Here is a 24,462-nt window from a genome sequence, read left to right as displayed (position 1 = left end):
TCGATCGTATATCGGCCACGACCACTTTCAGTCACTCTCACAACATTAAATTAATGATATCGAAAATTTAGGACATAACATACCCTTTATAACGTCTCGTCGTGCGAAACACGGGACGTGATTTTTGAACGCAAAGCCGAAAATCTATCTATGTAACGACGTTGTACGTGCGCTTCTCTTTCCCGCCGATAAACAAATATTTCAATATTATTAATGTCTATGCACGTCCTTTGAAAAAACAAAATTGAATACATTGTCAAAGAAATTAAGATTATTCGAACATAACGAGTTTATAACGCTAGATATCTTAAGAAGATTCCGACAATAATACAATATAAGAACGGTTTTTGAATGTATTTAGATCGTTGATAATGACGATAAGAAATCACTACGTCTAGTATTGTTGTCAAATTATTGTATATAAAATAAAGTAGGATTTAATATCTCCCTATATAAGAGAAAGAGAAGAAATAATAAAATGAACATTATTAAATTTAACATTATTATCTATTTAATTTATCTATATTCCAAATGAGATTAACAGAATTATTTAATGATCATGCAGTGTTTACATTGTCACTGACATATAAACTAAATTTAATTTAATTTAATTCAATTTTTAATTAAAATATAATACATATTTCGTTTTATTTATGATTTTATTATAAACTATTTTATTATAAATTTTAAAACCTCATTATTTTTACAAAAAAATAAGATTGATTTGCTCACGGGGATCAATTATGAATCAAATTTTTCCTTTTTCAACGCACAAATAATATTATTTCACGAATCCGTCTTTCTGAAATCCTCTTATCGCAAATTCGTATATTCTTTTCATATGATAATACGTATGTTTTATTATATAAAATCGTCATATAATATTGTAATTGAATAATATAAATAGATTCAATTGAAATATAGATTATTCTTTAAATCATTATACTTTATATCGAAATGATATATTTGGAATAGTGTGTGTGTGTGTGTTTCATAAAACGAGATGTGATCTCACAAATGCGGAAAAACATTTTCGTTTTAAAGAAAAAAAAAAAAAAAAAAAAAAAAATATTCCTAAAAAAAGACAGTTATGATTGGTAGGATTTTGGAAAAGGCGTGGAAATTTTATGGAAATACAAAAATTTGAAAAATTTGTTGAATGTACATGGACGAATGCCAGGAATGAGAAATTCTGTTCTCGATAAGCGGATTACATTCTTGGAGTTTTTATCCGTCGGGTTTTTTGGAATTTATATCGCATCGGAAAATGATACCGTTTTTCTAGTACATGCAGAAACAAATTATCTGGGAAAGATAACTATAATTTTAGTGCGTAAAATTGCGGCACACGGTAACAAATCGTCTTGGACGAAATAGCACATGCCTTTAATTATTAATGCATTTAATTAGAAGTTCATTTTTAGCTTCGCGCAACTCGTTTATGCGGCAATGGAAGTCACTTCTCCTGTTTTCCCCACGTGGCATCGTACGATATTTAATTCCCCTATATCGCGGACGCAGGAATTCCACTTTCGCGACGGTTCGCAATTTCAATAGTCACTTGAGTCTACGTACGCGTCGTCGATCACACTTAATGACATCTGGAATTTATTGAGAAGCAACATAGGCGAAAGGCAAAGTCGATTGGAAATTTCTACGAAATTCTATTTATATGAATTCCGTCAAAAGAATAGAACAACGGATGTTGCGTTTTCATAAAAAGAACGAGGGTAATTCAATGTAATTTTGTGCCTCCGCTGGAGAAAACGTTGCACTTAACAACCAATTTGTTAATACATTGTTCTTGATTCGACGTATAGAATTATGGAAACAAGATCCGCAAATGTGAAGAATTTAATTCCATGTTTGCGCGGCTGTATTTTATATATTTGTAAATCTTCGCACATCGTGTATGCGAGAACGATTTATTTCAAGGTTGTGCGTAAGAAAGCGCGCGACCCACGGGAATAACAATTTAGAATCTTATTCAAATCCCTTTGCCACACTTTAAAAGAAAAATTTATCGAGGGACCCAAACAAACGGCAAAGAGAACGTGCTTGCCGCGTAAATTTTTATTATTCCCTCGCAAAAAAACGTGGGCGTATAACAGCGGCATTTAGCTTCGCTGTGTATTTCACCGCCTCTATCTCTTTTTTTATCTTTTTTTCTATATTATTCTACATTTTATATGTGGGTGTTATTTCAGCTTTCATCGCGTCATTCGCGATGGAATATCTGAAGGACTTCCTCGAGATCTTTGTGTAACGAGAGATGTATCTATTTATTTCATCGAGATACTCTTCACAAAGCCTTTCCACCCCCTAATCGATTGAAAATGTCAGTTCGCGAACATGCAAAGCCGTTTTTGTCATAAATTATTCCACACAATGTTCGTTACCAAAAAATTTTTTATTCGTAACTTTACTAGTATCCCAAAATTTCATAAAAGAGCATCCCGAATGCTCTTTTAATGACAGATTCTTTAGCCGCCTTGAAATCAATCTTGCGCGATGATATCGAGAAATAATTATTTATTGCATTTTTTTGCAAATTTTTGCATTACGTATATACATATAGTAATTAAAATTAAAATTAAAATTAAAGCAAACTTTGCATGTAAAATTAAATAAAAAATGTAATTTGGCATTTCTCAAAGTTTTTAATTCATTAAAAACTTTAATCCAAAGATTATTAATATTTCGAGGAAAAACTGGTCAAAGAGAAATCCATATCCGGCCATATTGAAATATCCTTTTAATTTTTATAATTAATTTTTGTCTATATTTTTTTTATGTCTCTCAAATACGTAAACATTTGTAGTTTTCCCCAATTCGCTCCAAATCATATTTAATTTCGCGTCGTCATAAGTACGAGATCATTCTCTTGTTTAATCGTTGTTTCGTTCAATGTATAGTATGTATCTACCGGTTGATTAGAATCGTTTTAATCGAGTTTTTGAATCAGCAGCCGATCAGCGTATTGCGATACGTTATGTATCTATTTTCGTCTATCTATCCTCTGAATAAAGTTCCCGCACAGTACATGTCGAAGTCTCGCTTACGTGGCTCTTAATTAGTCACCTTGCCTTTTTCATACAATGGAACGCGTTTTATCTGCATTTCGCTCTTCTCTCTCTCTCTCTCTCTCTCTCTCTCTCTCGTTACAATTTAGAAAAAGAAAAAAAAACGAATAAGCGCGGCGACGGTAGAGAAAGGCTCGATGCATTGTCTCCTCGCCTCGACGAACTCTCGAGAGGGTCACCGATCTGTGAATAGGATCTCACCATCCCCGCACACCTCCCGTCCCTCGCGTTACTTATCGCTGGTCCTTTATTTATCGCGTCAGACCTCTCCCTCTTTTTCTCTCTCATATACACATACGCTATATCTTTCTCTCTATCTGTCTCTCTCTCTCTTAGGGCTGCTGATACGGAGAAGTGATCAGTCAGGCTCAATCGAGAGTTCGATCGATCTACCAGCAATCACCCAGCCGACACGCTTGTCACACCTGGTCGATCGAGCACTTTGTGTTTCCGGAATGCGCTAACATATTTGTGCGTAGTTGTAAGTGTTTAGATAATTATTATACATGTATATTGATATACGTTGTAATAAGTCGCGTCGAATTTCGAGATTGGTCGACGAAGAGGCGACGAGTAAAAAAAACCTACAAAGATAGGACGAAAAGTGACTTGACTGGAGGATCAAGGATTAATCCACATCTTTTCCGTTAAAAATAACTCTTAAGGCTTAGATCCTATTAAAAAAAAAAAAAAAAAAAAAAAAAAACGGAAGAAAAAATTCGCGGAATAATTGGTTCAAAAATAACTGTAACTTTATCGGACGTTGTATGTCGCACGTCGCCAACCCTCTTTCAGGCGCAATTAATCGAAAAGCGGACGAGAAGAAGGGAAGGTAGAACTTTGTTGGGCGTTCAGAGGAAACTCCGAACTTCAAAGGTTTCGACGACGAAATTGATGAACAAAGATTACGTTAGATTAAGAAGTCTCTGACAAACACACATCCGCATTCTAATCCACGATAATGTAAATGCGTCGATGTAAAACCTTAAAACTTCGGAAAAAAATGCCAAAGGATAAAAAATAATTTTCTGTAAATCCTTGAGAATTCGTGGATGCTGTAAAAACAGGAAACCGTCTCTTTCTCTATCTCTCTCTTCCATCACCATCGACTTAACGCTAATTTAATGAATTTTAGGAATTTTGCGCAATCGATAAACTTACGTTAAAATTATTATGAAATGCGTGAGATAGGAAATAAAAAATATTCTACGACAGTTTAAGACAATTCGGAGAAAGCCTAGTTTAATTAGTTTAATCAAAGCAAAATATGGGCATGTATTTCCTTATCACCGCCAAACGCGGCTTAAGATAACGGCGTGCCACGATTAGCTGCAACCGAATGTTATCGATGTTTGCCGGAGGCTGTTGCTCTTATCACGAAGCTCTGTTTTGCCACCGTTCGCTCGCAGCCACGTGCGTCGATCGATCTCCCGTAGAACAAGAAGCCTCCCGAAACCACGAGGTCAAGTTACGTTCAGTTTAGTTGAAATATTTCTCTTCGACTCTTTATTCTTATCAATAGCAGGGAATTAAAATAATTGTGGAAAATCGTTTTTCCAGCGAATATTCTTCGTTTATTATCGATAAAAATCGCACGTGCCAACTTCTTGCATTTAAAAATATTAAAAAATCCTCTCGATATAAAATGCTTTTCATTTTTACAACAATTTCCGACTAGGGAAAATTTTTCAAGTTCTTTTTGTCGAAAGAAAAATTCTTCGATAAATTAAAGTGGTAAGTTTCGTCGGCGAAATTACAATAATTTCTAGTTGGAGACGCAACAGTGATAATTATTTTATCGTGCAATTACGATCATTACTTTACGAGGCTACTTTGCGCCTCGTCTCTTTCATGATCGCAGTTTTGAGCATCGAGTATCGGTTACTTTATATGTCTAACGAAGCACCGAGAACATGTACGAAACCTTTGCAGCGTTAAACATGTCCCGTAAGCTAATTAATTCCGTAACTTGGTCTCTCTTCAGAGAATTCAGGAAACTATTGACACATCGCTCGTTATTGCCCGCATAATAGTTCACTTGTAGTTAATTAATATCTAATATTAATATCTAACTCGCTTATTACAGATATAAGAAATATCTGTGAATTATTATCGATCACAATATCCAATTTCCCTGCATTTCCCACCAGGATAGAGAATAGCCTTTTATCGCCATACCCGCGTTAGCACATTACGCGAATAATCGATCTGTCAAATCCCCGAGATTACACGCCATATGGTGTTGGATTGCGTGTAAAACATTTAAATTGATTCCATTCCGAATATTACAGACTGATTCTAGATATTTTTACATAGAAAGCAGAAGAGACCAGAGCCGCGGGACAAAAGTCGTACATATTTTCATTAAAAGTAATCCCGAGTAAAATAATTTTGGCGGAAAAGAGATTTCGCATACCTTTTACAATATTTCGCGAAGAGTTTTCAATATAAAAATGAGATGCTCTCGCATCGGTATCGATTAATAACGCGAGGAAAAATGAGAGCTCTCGACCCGCATCAAGATGCAACTCTGCGTCGATAGAGTCCTGCGGACTCTATCATTCCTATTTCATGAATTTACTTTGGGATCATTTATCAATCCTTTACATGCAATGCACGTATTCATACACATCGCTCGAATTACGTTGAAGAAGACACGAGATCTTGATTAAGATCGTGCGAGTTCCTTGTTCCCTTCAATTATTTTAAAGGACCTTCAATTACTTTTTCCCTTCCGGCTCCTTTGATGATGGAACTAAATGAGTTTTTTAATAAGCGTGCAAGGCGTGTCGTAAGGTTTTTACGAAATATTTCGCAAAAAGGAATACGGCGGATATTTTTTTGGTTACTTACAATCCCAGATTCGAGAATATTATTAACGGATCGAACGCTATTCGAATGAAATTGAACGGCGAATCTTTATGAAAGTCATGAAAAAGAAATCTCCCTCCGCGAACAGATATCCGATAAGTTGGCGCGATCGGAAGTTGAGAAAATGTTTCTAATCGGGTTAAGATATTCAGTCTCCATTTCTTTCTACTTTCTCGTTTTTTATTATCGTCGCTTAAATTACGGATCATCTGTTAGGAAGAGAATTGCTTTTCTTTCTCTTTCTTTTGAATTTCCCCAGCGCATTCACTCTCTGGGCTTTATTCTTGGATTTTTCTATCAGCACACGTTTCGCAAACGAGTTTCGGGTAGATGAAATTACTCCTCATGTTCTTTCTCATTCACGTGACACGAACCCAAAGTAATTTCGCGCGACTCTAATCGGAAGGAAGATAATCTCTAACAATCTCGTTATCGCGTTCTCTTCAATAAAGTACGGAAAATGATCGTCCTGCGTACGCGTATCACGTTTTTCTCGTTTACGAGGTTCAAAAGTAAAATTTTAGATTTTTTAAATTAATGTTAATTACGTCAACACATTTTTTTTTTTTTTTTTTTTTGTTTTTGTTTTACGGGAAGAGAAATTTTTACAAAATCGGGATTACAATCTTTTCGTAGCAAGCTGGTTTCTTTCTGTCTCTATTTTTCTCTTTCTCTTTTTCTTCTCTCTTCTCTCTCGGGTTTCCAAATTATTACAAAGCGTTCTTTCATTTCGACACTCCATGACGATTGCGGTGGCTGTAGCGAACGAGCGGGAGATCACTTTTACGACATTATCGCGAATCCACCCGTTCTCGGGTTAGTTTTAGGGTGAATCACGCTTGCGCAAGTCCAACAAGAGGTGCCGGAGCTAGAACGATGTGCAACAACCATGCGAGCTTTAGTTTTCGCCAGGGCCTCGTCGCGAAAAAAGGGTTGCACCCCAAAAGTTATTTCATTGTACTCCGACACGTCGCCTCGTGGCGCGAATTGCTCGTTTTAAGGACGATAATGCACTTCGATCGTAGAGATCGCGTCGCAAAGTTATCCGGAGTGGCGGTACCGCATTGTCGTGCAATTAATTGAAAGTGAAAGCGGTGTTTGCATCGTTATCGAAAGCGGCTACTTTGCATTTTACTTTTATCGTGCTGAATTCGACTCGTGCTTTAAATCCTACGTTATATAAATAATGTACGCGCGCTTCTTTAACTCACTGTTTGAATAAATAAAAATTATATTTCAACTATCTTTTCCCCTTCTGTGCAAACTTCTGAGCTTCGAAAAAATCGCGGAAAGTGTGTAATCGCGAGCGTACGTTTGGAATTAATCCATGATCGAATTTATTAATTCTTTCTTAGCCGAGCGACGCTGAGTTTTGACGAAAGACCACGTGAGGTGTACGAATGGAGGGAAAAACGTAGCGGATCTAACAATAAACGAGTCGCGATACATGACAACTTGCGAAGTTCCTAGTAGCTGTATGGCAACGTCCACGGTGGCGGATCGCCATGAGATCGTCGAAAAAGTTTCTCCGGACCATTCCGAGCGCATTTCCATGAACGTTTGCCCGCCGAGTAGCTTCCCAGACAAGTTTCAAGATTTCTTCGCGGCACTTACCGAGGAAGGTGACGACTTACCCAGCATGCTCGAGAACAAGCTTATACCGAAGTAATTAACAATGGAATAATATACAGCGTATAATTTATCTAAATAATAATAAATTACAAATTCTTGGCAAAAATTCTTGAAATTATCTTATGAGAAAAAGAGAGCGCGTTAATTCGAGCACTCTCTATATCAAAGTATACTTCGAGGAAAAGCGATATTAAATTGCATATTAATTGAAAAATAAGAGGAAATTAATAAATTATTGAATAGAGAGGAATCTCTATAAATTGATTTTTAATTAACAGCGAAAACGATATTAAAACATCTTTGCTGAAGCTTATGTGTGTGAGAGGCTTGATTAACTACTAAACATAGAATCTCATGTCCCATTATTTCAGTATAATTAAATAACTATAAATAGAGATAGACGCGGACGTTGATTGAATCGACGTAATGCGATTAAATCATAATCGATGCTATAGATAATATTATCAAATTAAGCAAGTAATAATTTCAGTGTATCGTTTACTTAGCGGCTTTAATGTACGCTGTTATTGTAAAATAACAATGCTTCAAAAAAGTAACGTATCGGATTGTCTGAATAGATGTTTTGACGATCGAAAATACAAAATTCCAACAATTTTCGAAAAAGGCAATGATATAGCAATACTATTTGCTGTAACACACAATCGGAGTAGAACTCGACTGCAACTTTCTCTCGAAATTACATTTGTCAAATTAAAGGATTATTCGGGCTGTTGCACTCGCGTCGCATTGAGTTCGCGGCATGTAACGAACGCGCGTGGGAAGTCTTTGGCCGTTGGTTGAAACCATTTGGGATTCGCAATCGCATTAGATGTTGTCGCGAATGCGATTCCAACGCTATCTCCCTGTTTAACAAATCAATCGACTCTGAGTTTAGTAAGAAATCGAAACAAAATGGCAGTACTCAACTTAATATCCGAAATGCAGATGTAACGTTCGATTTAATTTGCCTAGGTCCTAAAAAGGAATTATGCAAATTAGATCGAACGTTACATCTGAAAATTTGAAATTTCAAACCGCATCACTACCTTCGTAGAAAGTTAGACGGCACAAGCGTCGACGCAAAAAATCGTCGATGGAGCAAGAGGACTGTCCAGAGGCGAAGCAGCGAGGTGGAGGTTCGTCTGCATCGCACCACGTTGTCCGGATCTCAGGGTCACAGCTGCACGGACGGATTAAAATCACCGATCCCTTCCAGACGCAGAAGCTCGAGCATCGCGGTCGCCAGACCCACGCCGGATTTGCATAGGTCGTTGTTTCCTCGTAAAAGTGATCGATTAATCTTTGATCATTACGTAAACCCGTAAATCCGACACGTCATCCGTTCGGTAATCAATCTGTCCAAATCGGCGCTGAAAGCCTCGGTATCGCCAGTATTTCCGCGAATCGCGCTGTATCTCGTCCCGCAGCTTGAGCGAAAAATGTAAATTGATCGGAGAGAAATTTACGATAACGTACCTGTGTCGCGTCATGTATCACGTGTGGAATATTCTATCTTTTATCGTTCGTCTAGGTTTTTGCAAGCAGAAGCCGGTCCCTGGGGTCACCTGTCGCCTTCGGCCAGAAGTCCCACCAGGACACCGGCGTTAAGTCCCGGCACTTTGTCGTCCTCGTCGCATCTGAGCGCGAACGCGAGTCCGAGCGGACCCAGTCCGACGAGTCCTTCCGGTCCGACGACCATAATTCGCGGGTCCAGCCAGTATCGCAATAGGACCAGCAGTATGCCGGCGGTTCCACGGCACAGGGTAAGTGTATATTCGAAGAAAAATAATATAGGTAAAGGAAACCGCAAGAGCGAGAGCTTTGAAAAATTTTCGTGTTTCGCATAACGACTATCTTGCGCGCCGTGAGAATAATTTATGATCCGCGGAAAGATTCGCACGCGGTTGGCAGACAAACGGTACGCGCATAATGAGTTTCAACGGCAGATCGATAGGGCGTGTGAAATTCAATTGATTTCCTCGGCCATTGTCGACGATAGCTCAAAATGTTGCTCCGAAAGGCTTCCTTCTCTATGACGGTGTGACGGCGAGCTTTGCGCGTGTACAGACAAAAATCAAATCGAATGCATCGGCCCGTAAATATACGGCGACACAATAGCGATGGAAAAATGTCGCGGCTGTCATTCTTCTCGAATTTCAGAATGTAAGATGGAAAATCGCGAAACGACACGACGGACAGAATGTAATTCACGCCGCAAAACTTGAGACAGTGTTTGAATGATAATTTTGCGATACAATAATATTTTTGTAGAAGTAAAATATATATACATACGTATATAATAAGATATATATCAGAATATACAAGTATTTTTAAGATACAAAGGTACATAAAATTACAAATAGAATTCTATCTTAAATTTTGTCACAAATTTTGTAATTATAGATTGTTTAATGCGATCTCTAATTTTTTCAATGCTGGAAACTGTTGGTGCATCGTTTCAACTGTCAGATTTAAAATTGAATCTCGTCAACGTGAATTTGTAATTATCGCAGGTTTCACGTAACGAATCAACTTAATTTACTTTGAATTAAATTAAAAAAAGAAAGGAATTTATTTGTTATACCTTTCGAGAGAAAAAACCTCTTGTTTTATCGATTTTTTATATATAATGTACAATCCTTATATAAAATACGGTTAATATATCCTTACATATCTAGTCGTTGAATTTTGCGGCGATGGATGTTACGTAGAGACAATACAAGATGATACAATATAAATATGCTGCGCAATATCTGTCAAGGATTTTGCGATTTTAAGCTTCGACGTTGAGTGCCAATCCGACTCTGTGACCACCTCTGGTAATGTTCGCGCAATCGATGTTGAATGAAAGGACTAACGCGACTCCGTCGTTTAGCTTCTGCAAGAGACTCGTGGCCAATTGTAAATCAGTGTTGAATTTAAATCGCAAAGTTGAACTGTCGTCGATTTTACACTTCGCCCCGGCACCGACAGTCCATTTTTGCACGTTGCCCCGTCTAGCGAATATACCATTGACCGCGACATCCAAATCAGGATTCACTAAAGGATAAAACAAATAATCGCGATTGGTGAAACGAAGAGGATTCGCAAATTTATATATATCATAGATCGAGATTATAGACATTATATTTTATGACGCGTCATAATTTTTGCGACGCTGTTTAAAAAGACAGCTAGATTTCTCAAACGACCTCTCTTAAACTGAATCAATATAAATGACACTGATTAAAGCAATGACACAGATTTTATCTGTGAAATGAAAATCTCATCAAATCTTCACTGATATGTGGTAAAAACGCTGGCATATATTTTGCTCCTATCTGTTTTATATTCCATTTATTATGAGAAAGAGATTATTAGTGAAAAATCAGTAATCAATAAGATTAGCTGTTAAATCTTTTTTTATTTTTTTGAATTACTATTTTTTTTTTTTTTTAGAGAAACGTCCATACAAATCTGGAATGAAATACGTATAACTATTTAAATCCAGAATTATATACATTTTATATACTTATTTTTATTTAAAATGTGAAAAATTAAACAAGGCTTTTCCGTCAAAAAATCAAATGTTTCTTCAACAGAATGTATGCTCTATAAATTTATTTCATATATATAATATTATAATATGACATGTTCTTTAAATTATTTTTTAAATTATCTTTGATTGAAACAGAGTCACTATTACTAACTGATTCTTTCCGTAAGAATTCACTGACTTGCAACATTATACTTATAACCGAGATCATCAGTGACTATTTCCTACTTTTGATACTCTGATTTTATTTAAAAGAAATTAATTTGATTTTTTTAATTTACGATTTTAAACATTTGATTGTTCACAATGCTACGTGATCTTTGCGCGAACATAATAGTATCGGCTTACGTTCCGAGCGTTGCTACGTGTCTCTATCGCATGGTAAATCTCTCTTCCCTTTTACACTAATGCCGCTAATTATCACCCTCGACCGAGGATATTGATAACGCCGACGTAACATACGCCGATATATGCTAAACGATTTGTATTACATGACCATATTCCGCCTATCTAGATGCGGAACAAGGGGATCTTATTACAGTCGCCTGAACGAGGCACGTTTAACCCCCCATTACTTAGTACGCGAGAGGTAATCTAATGGTTCTGCTCGTCGACAATGCGCGACTGCGTGTAAAATAAAGGACGGTTAGTAAAAGAGAGCATTATTAAAGTAGAGTGAAATTGCCTCGTATTCTCTCTCGAAAAGATATTATTTTTCATCGGCAACAATGTTTTTACACACAAGGCAGAGCACGTTGATTTTCGCAGAATCGCGTAAACATAAATATTGTGTTATGGATCCTTCGTTTACCTTTATACCACACAGAGAGCCCGTACTCGTGTGGTATACAAGTGCATCGAAAATGCAAATCAACATCGGGACAACCGTAAACCAGACCGACGTCGTTCTTCGTCACCTTGTTCAGGGCTGTGTCGTAGCCGGCTCGACAGCCCAAGAGAAGATCCTTGCATTTCACCACCACTGTCCCGAGCAAATTGGTACCCGAATTTAGATCGTTGGCTAAAAATTCGATAATTCGCACGATTTGATATTTGACACATTAATGCGATTACTCGTATAATTGACAAGCAAACGTTCCCAACTTGGAAATTCAATATGTTGTGGAAATACATAGAAAGTATCTTGATAAATAATTTTGCCATTTTTTGATTACTGAATTCTCTAATGTGATAAAATAAAGATCACACGAGATTGGTCTATTTTTCGCTTTTACTTTATTATTCATAAACTTATATTTCAAAGTTCTTTTTTTAAATTAATTTTCTTCTAAATTCTTTGTGTGCCTCTTATTTAAAAACAATGCGATAAAAATATAAGATAACTTAATTGTCAAAAATTTATTTTACCATCTCAAAATAAATTCTTAAACAGAAATAGCATATATTTATCACAATGCTCTCTATGTATTTCCAAAATTTCATAATTTTTTAAATTGATAACAATTTCCTTGTGAAATATTTTTTAGATGTAGATATAAAATTATTTGATTTCACTGTGCGAATTATATATATATATATATAAAACGGTATTTTATAAATATATTTTAAAAGCCAAAACTTGACTTCAATTAAATTATCTCTCTGTTTCATTCAAGCTCTTTGTAAACCTGCTTATTTGAATGGTCGAAATTTAATTCATCCGTCTTTGTGCGTTGAGAGACTTGTAATATCTGTTTCATCTCTTTGAAGTTCGACGCAAAAGTTTTTATATAGTATCGACAAAATGCAATCTCGCAGTTGCTGTCGAAATTTCCAAAAATGCCTGTTTCGATGGCTATTATGAATACTCGTGTTTGCGGGAAATTCGCGGTTTGTTAGTAAACATTCAAAATACTGAAATATTTAACACGCTACATTTCCATATTAGTTAGAAAAAAGTTTATCGATGCACACGTCGAATATACGATAGGAATTGTTTATTGAATTTTCTTTGAAACGCAATCGTGGAAATATGCGATGAGCGAAAGAGAGAGAGAGAGAGAGAAAGTGAAATTAATTACCCGAGGACAAAAACGAGCGAAACAGTGTTCCGATCGATGTGCAATTCTCTTTTATACATTATACTTCTATATATCTGTCGTTACAAAAAAACATAAGAGAAAAATCTAATGCGAGTAGAGGTGGAAATAAAAATGCGAGCAAAGGGAGAAAGATGTACACATTAAGAGTATCTCGATATTTTAATATAATCTTTTATAGTCTCAATATTAAGCATTTGACAAACCGGATATTAATTAAATATTAACGATTATGCTTAAAATTATTTCATAACATTATAGTATATATATAAAAAATGTGTGCAAACATTTTTTTTTTTTTTTTAAATGGCGTGGTACTCTTTATGTGCAATTTTTTTTAAAGAGGCTGGTTTCGTAAGACATCAAGATATAATCAGTCTTCTTCATCCATCCTTTATAGATGAGAACATAAACGTAGTATGTAAAACCCTTTATCCATCGTTCAAACAACGACCTAATCGAAGCTGTTACCTTGCAAAACTTATAAATAGAGAATGAATTTGTTCTTCGAATTTTACCACCTGTGCTTCATAAAGAAGCCCGGCAAGTCTTTTAAATATTTCTCAGAAGAAAAAGTTGGTATTTGCCTCCGAGAAAACCGAAAAAAAAAAAAAAAAAAAAAAAAAAATCTATCACGAAATTCCGATAAATGCGTAAAATTAATTATATAAATTTAATTAAAATGTATAAACTAACAGATCTCGCAGTATGCGTTGATCCTCTCGTTGGTGAATTTCGAGCCGACCTTTACGCTTTTCGCGGATGTTTGTGGATTGTAAGCGCACTCGGAGAGTAAATCGACGCCCTTCATTAGCAGGCCATTAAACTCGTAGCCCAGAAAAAGTACACCCTCAGTCGTCCATTTTAGTAACAGGGCTCCAGCGTCCGCCTTGTATCTCGTCTCCATTAAACCGCTTAACTGTGCCGTCAATTCATTGTGAATAAATTATCTAATTTTCTCTCTAACCCTTATATCTCACCCAAGTGATTCTGTTTTCAAAATTACTCGGGGGATTGTACATCGAATAAACTATTACAATTGTATTTTCAATACGCCATTTAAAAGGCAACAAAATATAAACAACATTTATTGAATCTATTAATGCTGTGATAAAATAACTATTTTATGAATATTAAAAATATTACTATATGCAAATAAATTATAAAGATAATAAAGAACCACCGTTTTTTCCGCTTTTAGAGCAACGGCTCGCCACGTGTTCGAACTCAGTCTCTCATACGCACATAATATTGCTCGTATAATCCGATATATAATTGAAAGCAAATATTACCGCACGTGAAATAGTTGATTCAGCTACATTTTCTCGCAAAATTTTTCACAGGATACGCGCTCAGCACATCATTTCCACGAACAATCGACAAAATTATAAATAAATATATGAAATAGTATTATATTATCACGCAATAACATATAGATCAAATTCGTTTTTGTAGCAAGAAACTCGTTATTCCGTAAAGTTTAATTTAAAAAATTCGAATGCGGATAATGCCATCTTTGATAACAATTTTTATACAAAATATCAGTTCTACCTTTGATGCCTCGAAATTCAAGGTTGTGTCACTTATCATCTGAAATCTCTTGGCGGATTTGGTCTTGACATTGAGCTTGATAAGGCCCTTGCCTTGGTGATAGGCCGTCTCGAAGACATCCCTTGCGTTTTTCCCGAGATCAGCGAAACTTGGTACCTCCATCACGAATTTAGGAATATCGTGGAATAAATTATCTTCGTGTTTCTGTAGAATTCGCTCTCTCTTTTTCTCTGATATTAATAGAATACGTTATTACAAAATGTATAATTATAAAAACTTTTTTCTCTTTGTTTTCCTTTCTTAACACGGTGCGATTATGCATAATTATTCAAATATTTAAATCCCCAAAATCTCTAAAATTGTTGTTCTATATACTCTCCGTTTACTCTCAATTTATTAATTGTTCAAGATTAATGCGGACCGCGTATTTTACTATGCAATCCTTTTGATTTGATATTCCATCTATAAATCGGGATAATCAATTTAGTCATCTCGGATTTCTTTTTTATCAGAACGTACGTTTCGGTCCTGTTGGATAATCTGAGACTCAGCAGATTGGAGCTCCGATGTAATTCGAACTGACGACATACGCGAGAATTCCTCGACATGACGAAAACATGGTCAATGTCAATTGTTCGTCGCGGGTTCGAATGGGACTCGTGTAGAAGTGGATCGATTAATTCCGCGACTTTTATAGAGAAACGAGGTCGACGCTTTTTTCACGCTTTACTGCCAGAATCATCAGAATAATGAAGTGAACTTGATCGAGGAAGGAAGTGAGGCACTATCGGTTCGAAGTATCGATGAATGCGGATCGAGGAACATTCGAACCGAGCGTGATACGCGGTGCATTCGTGTAAGTGCATACATATACATGAGCTAAACCCTGAATGATGCGATGGATGATGTCACTTGACAAGGTTTGCATCGATCAGCAAATGCATTAGGATTCGCTCTGACCCTAATATGGATGATCTGATGCATATTTTTGTCGTCTTCTGCTACCTCGCTTCGCAAGGACGAATGATCGGTGTTTGCCGATGGTGCAAGGCCGTACAGTGTAATTTACAGAACTTTATACCTTGATTTACATCATGTTGATTTAATCTAATTTAATCAAATGCGGCGGAGAATCGCATGTATCATGTATAACACAGTTTGTCGATTATGGATGACGTTTGATAGGAATATTTATTTCCTCTGTGCAATGCATCAAATTATTTTTCAAGATCATCCCTTAAAATAAATGTTAACAGTGTAATATTATACTTAATAGCGCCTGAAATTAAAAAGTATTATTAAAGAATGAGCGATATAATTTTCTTCCAATTTATAATAACTTTTAATCTTTCGAGAGTTTACGCGCGTTGCCTCCGCCAGTAATCGATATGAAATAGATATCCGTACATGCTAGAAAAAATTAAGTGAATCGATCCCACGTAATTGTTGCTTGTTACAGCCAATGCTGGCCGATACAAAACGGAGCAATGCAACGGGAGGTGAGGAGGGCGAGACGGAAAACGGAGTGGAATATTACAGGCTACGATCCTTCTCCATAACGGCGAACGGGGTTTTCAACTTGGGCGATTCATTAAAGACGCGACGCAGCAGGAGCATTAACAGCGTCACTTCGTCCACCAGTTGTAGCAGTACTCGAGAGAGCAGACTGCTCAGGTGAGAAGTACTAAAACTGAACATTGTTTGTTGCAAGGTGAAAGAGAAGGGGATAATTTTCCTTTATAACATCGGTCCGTTTTCCGCTACATTCCAACTTCTGTTGAAATTACTAGAGTTATCTCGAAAATAGTAAAGCTCTTCGATAAAAACAATAACAGTTCATATAACTTCAAGAAAGTTTCAAAAATAATGCACATTTTTTCTCCTTTATATTTTGTAGTTATGATGAAATTGCAATAAAAGTGTTTATGCAATTTACTTTTATTACATTTGCGATTATAACTAGCGTTTATAACTAGCAGCTGTCAAGAGGAGAGCTGGATTATGCATGAACAAAAATAATTATATTCTCTTTTATAATATCGTTGGAATAATAATAACGAAAATTATACAAATAGAGAAAATTATACCAATTAACAGTAACGTAGCTATAATACTAAACTTCAATGACTGAATTATAATTGAATACTTTTGTCTCTATAGTTATTGCATATAAATATAATATGTAAAAGTATAACGCATGCGATTGCAAAGAGGGAAATGTTGCAAAATAATCTTCCACGTGGTACACGCGCATTTCCTCCTTCACATTTTCATCTCTCCGAGCTCGGCTCGGATGTTTATTTTCCTCCTCGAGGGCTTCGTTGCAACGACGTCGTCGATTTAGAAAACAAAACAAATATGTTCGATGTTTCTTCTCTCGCATGGCTTTACATAAAATATAAGGTTTTTGTAAGATAATATGTGATATAAACGATCCTTGATTTGTTTTAATGTAATTATCTTCTCGAGAATATCATCACGTGCGCGCGCGTGCACATTAAAATAGTATAAAAGAAATAGTTTTTAATAAAAAGTTAAATAAATTTTGCGTAAATAAGCAAGGGTAGCAAATATATGTATATACCTATATATATCATATTTTTATTTACATAAAAAAATTTTAATATATAAATTATATAAATTAAATTTTTTAACGCATGCATATATTATTATTATGGCTTATCATTCACGAGGCAAGCTTAGAACTTTACTTGATAAGAGACGTAGAGATTGTCGATTGTGTAAATCAGAAACTATGCGAAAGTACGATTTTCTTTTGACGGGAGATTGACACATGCTGAATCTAAATTTACCATCGGTAACGTTCCGTTTGAAAATTACGTCAGAGAGAGAGCTTCGCTCCGATCTTCCCGTACGGCTATTTACGCTTCTGTGGATCGCAGAGTAGATCATATTCGGCCGCATCGTATCTCTCGGTTTATCAGCAACTACTCGATTCACCCATCAACTTTCCCGTGTAAGAGCCAAACTCCGAATAATCCGCGACTCCGCGAACACTTAAGGGCGTCCTAATTGCCCGTGGGTAATTACACGTCCGGGCGTAGAGGATGTCGGTAGGATCGGTGGATTACCGTCGTAAAGAAAGTCGCCCTCGATCACAGCAGTCATCGAGCGCAATTTTAAAGGGAATTAAAGATCCCGCACCCGGTCCCACGTTTATAACGCTGGGTATCTCTACTTATCTCTTCTCCTTTTTTAATTTACCGACGCGATTTTCCACGTCGAATCCCAAAAAAATCCTTCTTTCTCGTATACTCGGCGAGAAGTGGCAACGACGATTGTGCGCGATGTGATGTGCAATCTTGGAGAGTGCTTCTTTAACGAGAAAAATCTCGGCTTCGCGGAGAACGAGACAGACTCGAGGGTGCGACATATCCGTGCAACTGAGGCGAATAATTTCGATCGCGAGGCGCCCAAACTGTCTCATAAATTTTCCTGTCTGCAGAAAGGTCAGATAATTTAAGGAGAGATAGAAAATTTCTAGCGTTGTTACCGCAACGCACGGCACTGCGATCGCCTTTCGTAAGCGTTTTTTATCTTGCTACTAAAAGCAAAATCCTCATTTTACAGATCAGCTCGTTTTAAATGCTTTTTTTGTCACTTGTCCCTTTACCGTTTTTTATTTCAAAACCACACACACACACACACACAGACACACACTTTTATTCAATTTTAGATATAAAATGTAAAGTATGTATATAAAATAAGCTAGAAAGATATTCTAGTAATGACGATAATAACGAGGAAGGATTATTATTAGACTTCTGAATATATGGAGCAGAGTAATATGTGTGTGTGTGTGTGTGTGGTTGTGGAAAAGTTTACTTTAACTTTATAAAAACGACGTGTAATCTTTCCTGGCGCGTTTTTCTCCGTGAAGTAAAAGTACCATATTTTCGCAACAGAGTCAAATTTTTGTAAAATCGTAAAAAATGAGATCGCTTGACATCTTGCATAATAGCAATAATAATCGCTTAATAAAAATCGGAAAGTTGGAATTATATACGTTCCTCGAATATAAGCTAAACTAATATATATTAATATGTGTAAGAATAAAATTATCGTCATTTGTTGCTTTAACGAAGAGGCTATTTGGACCGCGTGTGTACTTGTCGGGTAATGACCGGACGAGAAATTACGCGATTGTATCGCGTAATCACGTACGATTATAATAAGGCATAAATAAAATTGCGACTTCCACAAGAGAGCGATTCTGAATATGTCTGTATATTATGGTATAATTCCGTATATGTAATCTATTTTTTTTTTTTTTTTTTAGACTTTATTCCTCTTTTTTTTCTCCTTTCAGTTCGGCCTCGCAGCTCTCCGACATAGAAACGGGGGAGGAAGCCAACAACGAACGGGTGACGACTTACAAAGTAGGCATGCTGGGCGCGTCGGAAGTCGGAAAAACCGCCCTCACTGCACAATTCACTACGAGCGAGTACATTTGCGCTTACGATGCTTCCCTCGGTAAAAATATTCAAATTAAAATAGAATATTTTCCCTTCAGAGATTTCGTTACCGAAATGATTAATTTGTGTAATCGTGACGCGCGGGGATCGGCCCTTCTGGATATAAAACGTTCTCTCCAAGAATCATTTACGCGATTAAAATCCACGTGATTTTAGAAATTATAAGTTCTTTTTGTCAACGGATAGAGGATCTCTTTTCAATCGCAAAATGCGTGCCATGTCGCACCCGACGAGGAAATTGACGTCGTCTCCACGTTTCTACCTCTTAAAGAGTTCGAATATTCTCTCGGATAGAGCTCCTCTTTCCGGAACCTCTGTGTTCAACAGATCATTGCAGCAATTATTTTGCATTTAATATAATTATAACATTTCTCTCTTCTCTCTGTCTCTCTCTCTCTCTCTCGCTCGCTCGCGAGAAAGAACGCGATTATTCGCGAAATTGTGCGCGCTTTTCCGAGATTTGATGAGAATTAATTAAACCGATAGAAAATCCGTGTCGACAGTCCGATATATTTACACGTAATATATTTTCTATCAGATATTTTGATTGCATCAAAGTAATTACTCGATTATATTGTCGATAAATTATTCTCTATAAACGGCTTTATTACTCCGCTAAAATTATTTTGATAAAGTCAAATCGCATCTCGTTAATCTTTTCTACTCTCGTACAGTTTCCATTCGCCTTTCAGATTGTCGCGTATGCAATAAGCGGCCTCGTATGATATCCCTTTTGTTGATCAACAATCGGTAGCAAACGTGTGTATTGTACGATTCGATATTTATCCGAGAGAACGAATTTCGATCATATCTCGTGCAACTTTCAATATATAACAATGAGCAATAACGCGATGAGTTTAGCGAAGTCCGGTCAGACTAATTAATTTGTCCAAACTATTTGATTTTAGAAACAATTGCCCTTGTAATGAATCGTCCATTGGTGCATTCGCGCCACGCTTAATATTTCTCCTTGTTCGCGAACTCGACTCACGACGCAAAACATAAACTTCAATGCTTAATTAAAATTCATTCGCATTTACGATTCGCGTCGCAATGCGTCTTTTTCGCCTCTTAAATAGATCCATGATGATAAGCTTCTTTTATCTGTTAGAACGAAATACCCTTTTACGCTACATCCAAAAGAAAATAACATTTTGCATCAATGAGATCTTTCGACATCGTTCTTAAATCGGGGATATCGATAATGCAGCTCGAGCTTGGTGCGCTTGATAGCCATTTGTTGAACGCATCGAGCTTTGAATGAAAACGACGAGATAACAGACGAATAAGCAGGTTCGTCGTTGACCTGAAAAGAGAATGGCTCAGCCACTTTTCCGCTTCCTTATTCCGCGTCCTTCGAGCGCGTACGTGCGCGATATTTTCCATCGATATTCCCGCCAGCGTGGTCACTCCCATGGCGGCTTTCAACGCTGATTTTATTGAAACTATACAAGCTTATGGACCCGCGTTACGAGCACCGGCCGCCGGCGATTCGCGAGACCCTTCAAAGTTGACCTCTCGTCATATAGATTGAGGCTTTCGTTCCGCCGAGGGAGCGTAATCGATATTTCGTATATTACGAATGAGATGCGATGCATCTTTCTATTTTCTAAGATAATTCTCTTTAATGGATACAGATTCGTTTTGAATTGTAATGGCTCACGAGAGAATCAAGGATTAATCAGAGCTTCTAGAATTAATTTTACCGAATTAATTTATTGCTGTTTTGGGCGCAATTAGATCCGTTTGATCAGATAAACATACGTGCACAAGGTATATATATTTCTCTTCGGCCACGTCGTGTAACATAATGAAGGATTAAGCCTAATTGGCATAGTGGTGTGAGAGATAGTGAAATGATGTCGAGAGAAGAGACCGGCGTAACACAGACATTATTGTTCCCCAATTTAATTATCGGAGCGATATATTAATCGTGTTTCAAATAATTTATTTACTTGCGGGAATATCACCGACGCGTATGCCTTTGCGATTAATAATCGGGATGCATGGCGAATTTTAATTACGCGATTTTCAGATGAGGAATACGGACAAAAGAGCGTCTCCGTGATGCTCGACGGTCAAGAAACGGAATTGGAGATCATCGATCATCCCGCCGCGGAAATGTCAGTAAGTATAATAGATGCTATGTTTTCCTGCCATGTGTGCAGAGAAGCTCTGTTAGAAATAATCGGGCAATCATTATCGGGCGATCAAAACTACGTAATACATTGTATTGGGTGAAATTTTTATCTGACGTTTTAACAGCTCATAAATAGAGTTATTGTACAACACGATATCGTACCCATCTAGAATTTCGTCACTGATTAAATGTCAACGCGTGAAAAAACCCCAGGGTACACATCTCGATATAAACTGCACGCGAGATAATAGGCGTAGATGAAAGAAAAAGATCGGAGAAACGTAGGTGTTATTCTTTATCCATTGAGGAAAATGAATAGATTCGACGGAGGATCAATAACACGGAAGAGGAAGCAAGTGAATTATTTGTCTGAATTTATCGAAATGGATCGGAAAACAATTTCCATATGATATATAATATACAATATGAAATGTATAAGCTTTATATAAAATAAAAAGCGTGTAAATCGTACGCCGTCGTAAAAGATTAGTCAGAAACATACGCGTAATTTTTTATTGAAATATAAATTATTTTTTTTATTGTTGAAATATATATTCTTATTCCATTTATTGTGCAATATTGCGTCACGCCACAGCAGAATTTATTATTTGTGCGAAAAAAATAAAAGCTGTTTGTCGAATCTGTTCTCTCTAACGCGCCGTCCGATAATCCACGTTTTCCGCCGAGTTTTTCCATTTTTCTTTTCATCTTTCTGAGGTCGAGACCTTTTGTTCGACCTACAATCCGGACGTGTACGTGGTGGTGTATTCGGTAGTGGACAGAAGAAGCTTTAAAGCCGCCGAGGAGATATTGCTCTATTTGTGGAAGAGCGATTACATGGCTACTCACGGTGTCATTTTGGTCGGTAATAAAGTCGACCTCGAAAGAAAGCGGGAGGTTCCGTCAATGGGTGAGTATAGATGAATTTTTGTGCAAATTTTCCAACGCAATTGCAATACGCGAATTGTTTTAATGAAGTCCCGAGAGTCGATCAAATTTTTAGTTAAAAGAAAATTCGCCTTATAGTGAGAAGCAAAAAAGGGATATTTACAGCATTTCTTTGACAAGATGATTTTAATAAAAGTTTCTTATCGATTGTGCATCATTGTTAATGATTAATGAAAATCTCTTATCGATTATATGGTATTATATAATTTTACTATCGCGTTAAGATCGATGAAATAAGCGACGGAGAAAAAGCAATATTTAACGAATCTTGATGATAAAATTTTGTAAAATTAAAATGCGATATAACGCGGAAAGAAGAATCTGTAAAAATTTCGATTGCATGCACGTTCTCGAGCCCTTGATTCCTGCCGACAGTCGGTCGCCGTCTCGCGAACAACTGCGGCTGCAAATTCATCGAGACCTCGTCGGGTCTGGCCCATCACGTGGACGAGCTCCTGGTCGGCATTCTGGCGCAGATCAAACTGAATCCGCAGCGGGACCAAGCGACCAGATGCCGTCGGAGCAAGCACCGCAGGCGTATCCTGAAGCATCTATTAGGCTTCAAGAGAAAAACCAAGAGCTGCGAGAACCTCTTCGTTCTCTAACGTACCTCATGCCTTCGCGCACGACAAAGATGATGATTTCGCCGGATAACCGGATATCTCCTCGAGTGATTGTCGTCTCAATCGGAGAAAAAAAAAAAAAAAAAAACGTGCGCTATCTACGACAAGTCTCGTCAATCGCGCTCACGTAAACGAGAAATGTATCTGATAAAAGTGGAATCGGCAGCGCGAAGCAGGAATATCGAGCAGGCTCTTGTGGCACCAATTGTAGTACAGAGGAGTTCGCGCGATACGCGATGAAAAAGTCATTGTTTTTCTAGGAAAATAAGATAGGTATCGCTTCATCATAATTTCGAAGTGAATTTTTTTTATACGTCGGTACGTGACGCGCCGAATTATTAAAGCGAAGAGGATTAATGCGAAATTCTGTTGCAAAATGCGCATTTACATGCGTGAATAATGATTTTATAAAAGAGTGTTAATGTGTATGTATCGTGTCGTACTTTTCTCTCTCTCTCTCTCTCTCTCTGTCTCTCTCTCTCTCTCTCTCTCTCTTTCTTTCGTATAAAAGATAATTGTATATTTCATCAAGGGCTATTCTGATGTTTGTGTCATCTCGCGCGCGGCTTTATGCTGCAATTCATTATGAGAACAATGCGATGCTGTATAGGATAACCAGCATGAGAGATGACTGGGAAATAATCATCGATGAATAATGGGATGTACGATAAAAATTATATATGCGAGATACACAAATCCTGACAGCTGAGTTATCGCAATCACGAGAGGAAATGGGATTTATCGTAATACACGTGGCACTGACAAGAGGCTACGCGCTGTCCTTTATCGATTTCTATAAAATTTGCAGAGAAAAATGGTAAAAGATATTATATTACAAATATAAAGATTAAAAATGATTTCTTATACGCTTATATAGCTACACGAACTGACATTAAACAAGTAAGCATGGTTTAGTAGTCTTAAAAATGTAATGTGTTTTAAGTGGAAGATAATGCACTTGTTTTAAGTGCATGATAATATTCGAAGAATCAATTAAACTGTCATAGAAAAATATAGTTATGTCTTCATATATCTCTCTCATATATTTTTCTTTTTTGTTTTTGTTTTTTTTTTGCTTTTTCATTATCAATAAAAAACGTAGACAAAAACATTTTAACCGTTTCCAGTTCGAATCTGCACAACACTAATCACATATTGATATATCTTTTTTACTGTTCCTGCAAATTTAAATAATAGATATTGGTGAAGAACAATGCGTATAATATCTCATTGTAAAATGGAAAACTGACGTTTCGAAAAATTTCGCAAAGATCTCTTGACACTTTGCATTTATATTTGTCCTGTATTAACGGTCTACTTGGAAGATTACCGTAAGCTCATTTTCTCTTCCGAATGTATATAAATAAGCTACATATATATCCGATTAATATTTGTAATAATACGATTGTTTAATATAATAATGATAATAATAATTCTAGTAATTACAGCTGTGGTGAAGAAGAAAATTGATCGCTTTGCCATTTAAAATGCGCGAGAGGATTAATCGTAATAGAAACACCAATTTATATATACATACACTTTGA

General features: G+C 36.6%; 2 protein-coding genes across 2 annotated transcripts; one reads left to right on the top strand and one right to left on the bottom strand.

The window, feature by feature from the left end:
- Nucleotides 1-6,872: 6,872 nt before the first annotated feature.
- On the top strand, nucleotides 6,873-23,392 carry LOC138945020 (uncharacterized). Its single transcript, XM_070316180.1, has 8 exons — nucleotides 6,873-7,619; nucleotides 8,641-8,853; nucleotides 9,118-9,349; nucleotides 16,171-16,385; nucleotides 19,042-19,205; nucleotides 21,243-21,334; nucleotides 22,065-22,257; nucleotides 22,671-23,392. Exons 1-8 carry the CDS (start codon nucleotides 7,402-7,404, stop codon nucleotides 22,898-22,900), a joined length of 1,557 nt encoding a protein of 518 aa, XP_070172281.1. The 5' UTR covers nucleotides 6,873-7,401; the 3' UTR covers nucleotides 22,901-23,392.
- On the bottom strand, nucleotides 10,237-14,878 carry LOC138945024 (voltage-dependent anion-selective channel protein 2-like). The gene is made up of 4 exons (XM_070316191.1): nucleotides 14,712-14,878; nucleotides 13,857-14,079; nucleotides 11,933-12,142; nucleotides 10,237-10,625 (listed from the first exon to the last, which is right to left on the bottom strand). The coding sequence occupies exons 1-4, from the start codon at nucleotides 14,871-14,873 to the stop codon at nucleotides 10,360-10,362; spliced, it is 861 nt and encodes a 286-aa protein (XP_070172292.1). The 5' UTR covers nucleotides 14,874-14,878; the 3' UTR covers nucleotides 10,237-10,359.
- Nucleotides 23,393-24,462: the final 1,070 nt, after the last annotated feature.

Source organism: Polyergus mexicanus, unplaced genomic scaffold, assembly GCF_030449975.1.
Source record: "Polyergus mexicanus isolate NDT 795.1 unplaced genomic scaffold, iyPolMexi1.0 SCAF_1, whole genome shotgun sequence".
NCBI classification, from domain to species: Eukaryota; Metazoa; Arthropoda; class Insecta; order Hymenoptera; family Formicidae; genus Polyergus; species Polyergus mexicanus.
The sequence above is the reverse complement of the archived record's forward strand: the minus strand, read 5'-3'. Positions and strand labels throughout refer to the sequence as shown.

Bases quoted from the DNA above. Each gene is read 5' to 3' on its own strand.
- LOC138945020 (XM_070316180.1), top strand. From the start codon at position 7,402: ATGACAACTTGCGAAGTTCCTAGTAGCTGTATGGCAACGTCCACGGTG. The intron at 7,620-8,640 runs GTAATTAACAAT...CTACCTTCGTAG, and splicing joins GAGAACAAGCTTATACCGAA to AAAGTTAGACGGCACAAGCG. The intron at 16,386-19,041 runs GTGAGAAGTACT...TTCTCCTTTCAG, and splicing joins CGAGAGAGCAGACTGCTCAG to TTCGGCCTCGCAGCTCTCCG.
- LOC138945024 (XM_070316191.1), bottom strand. From the start codon at position 14,873: ATGGAGGTACCAAGTTTCGCTGATCTCGGGAAAAACGCAAGGGATGTC. The intron at 12,143-13,856 runs GTTAGTTTATAC...TCGAATTTTTAG, and splicing joins CAACGCATACTGCGAGATCT to CCAACGATCTAAATTCGGGT. The intron at 10,626-11,932 runs GTAAACGAAGGA...TTTATCCTTTAG, and splicing joins GCTCTCTGTGTGGTATAAAG to TGAATCCTGATTTGGATGTC.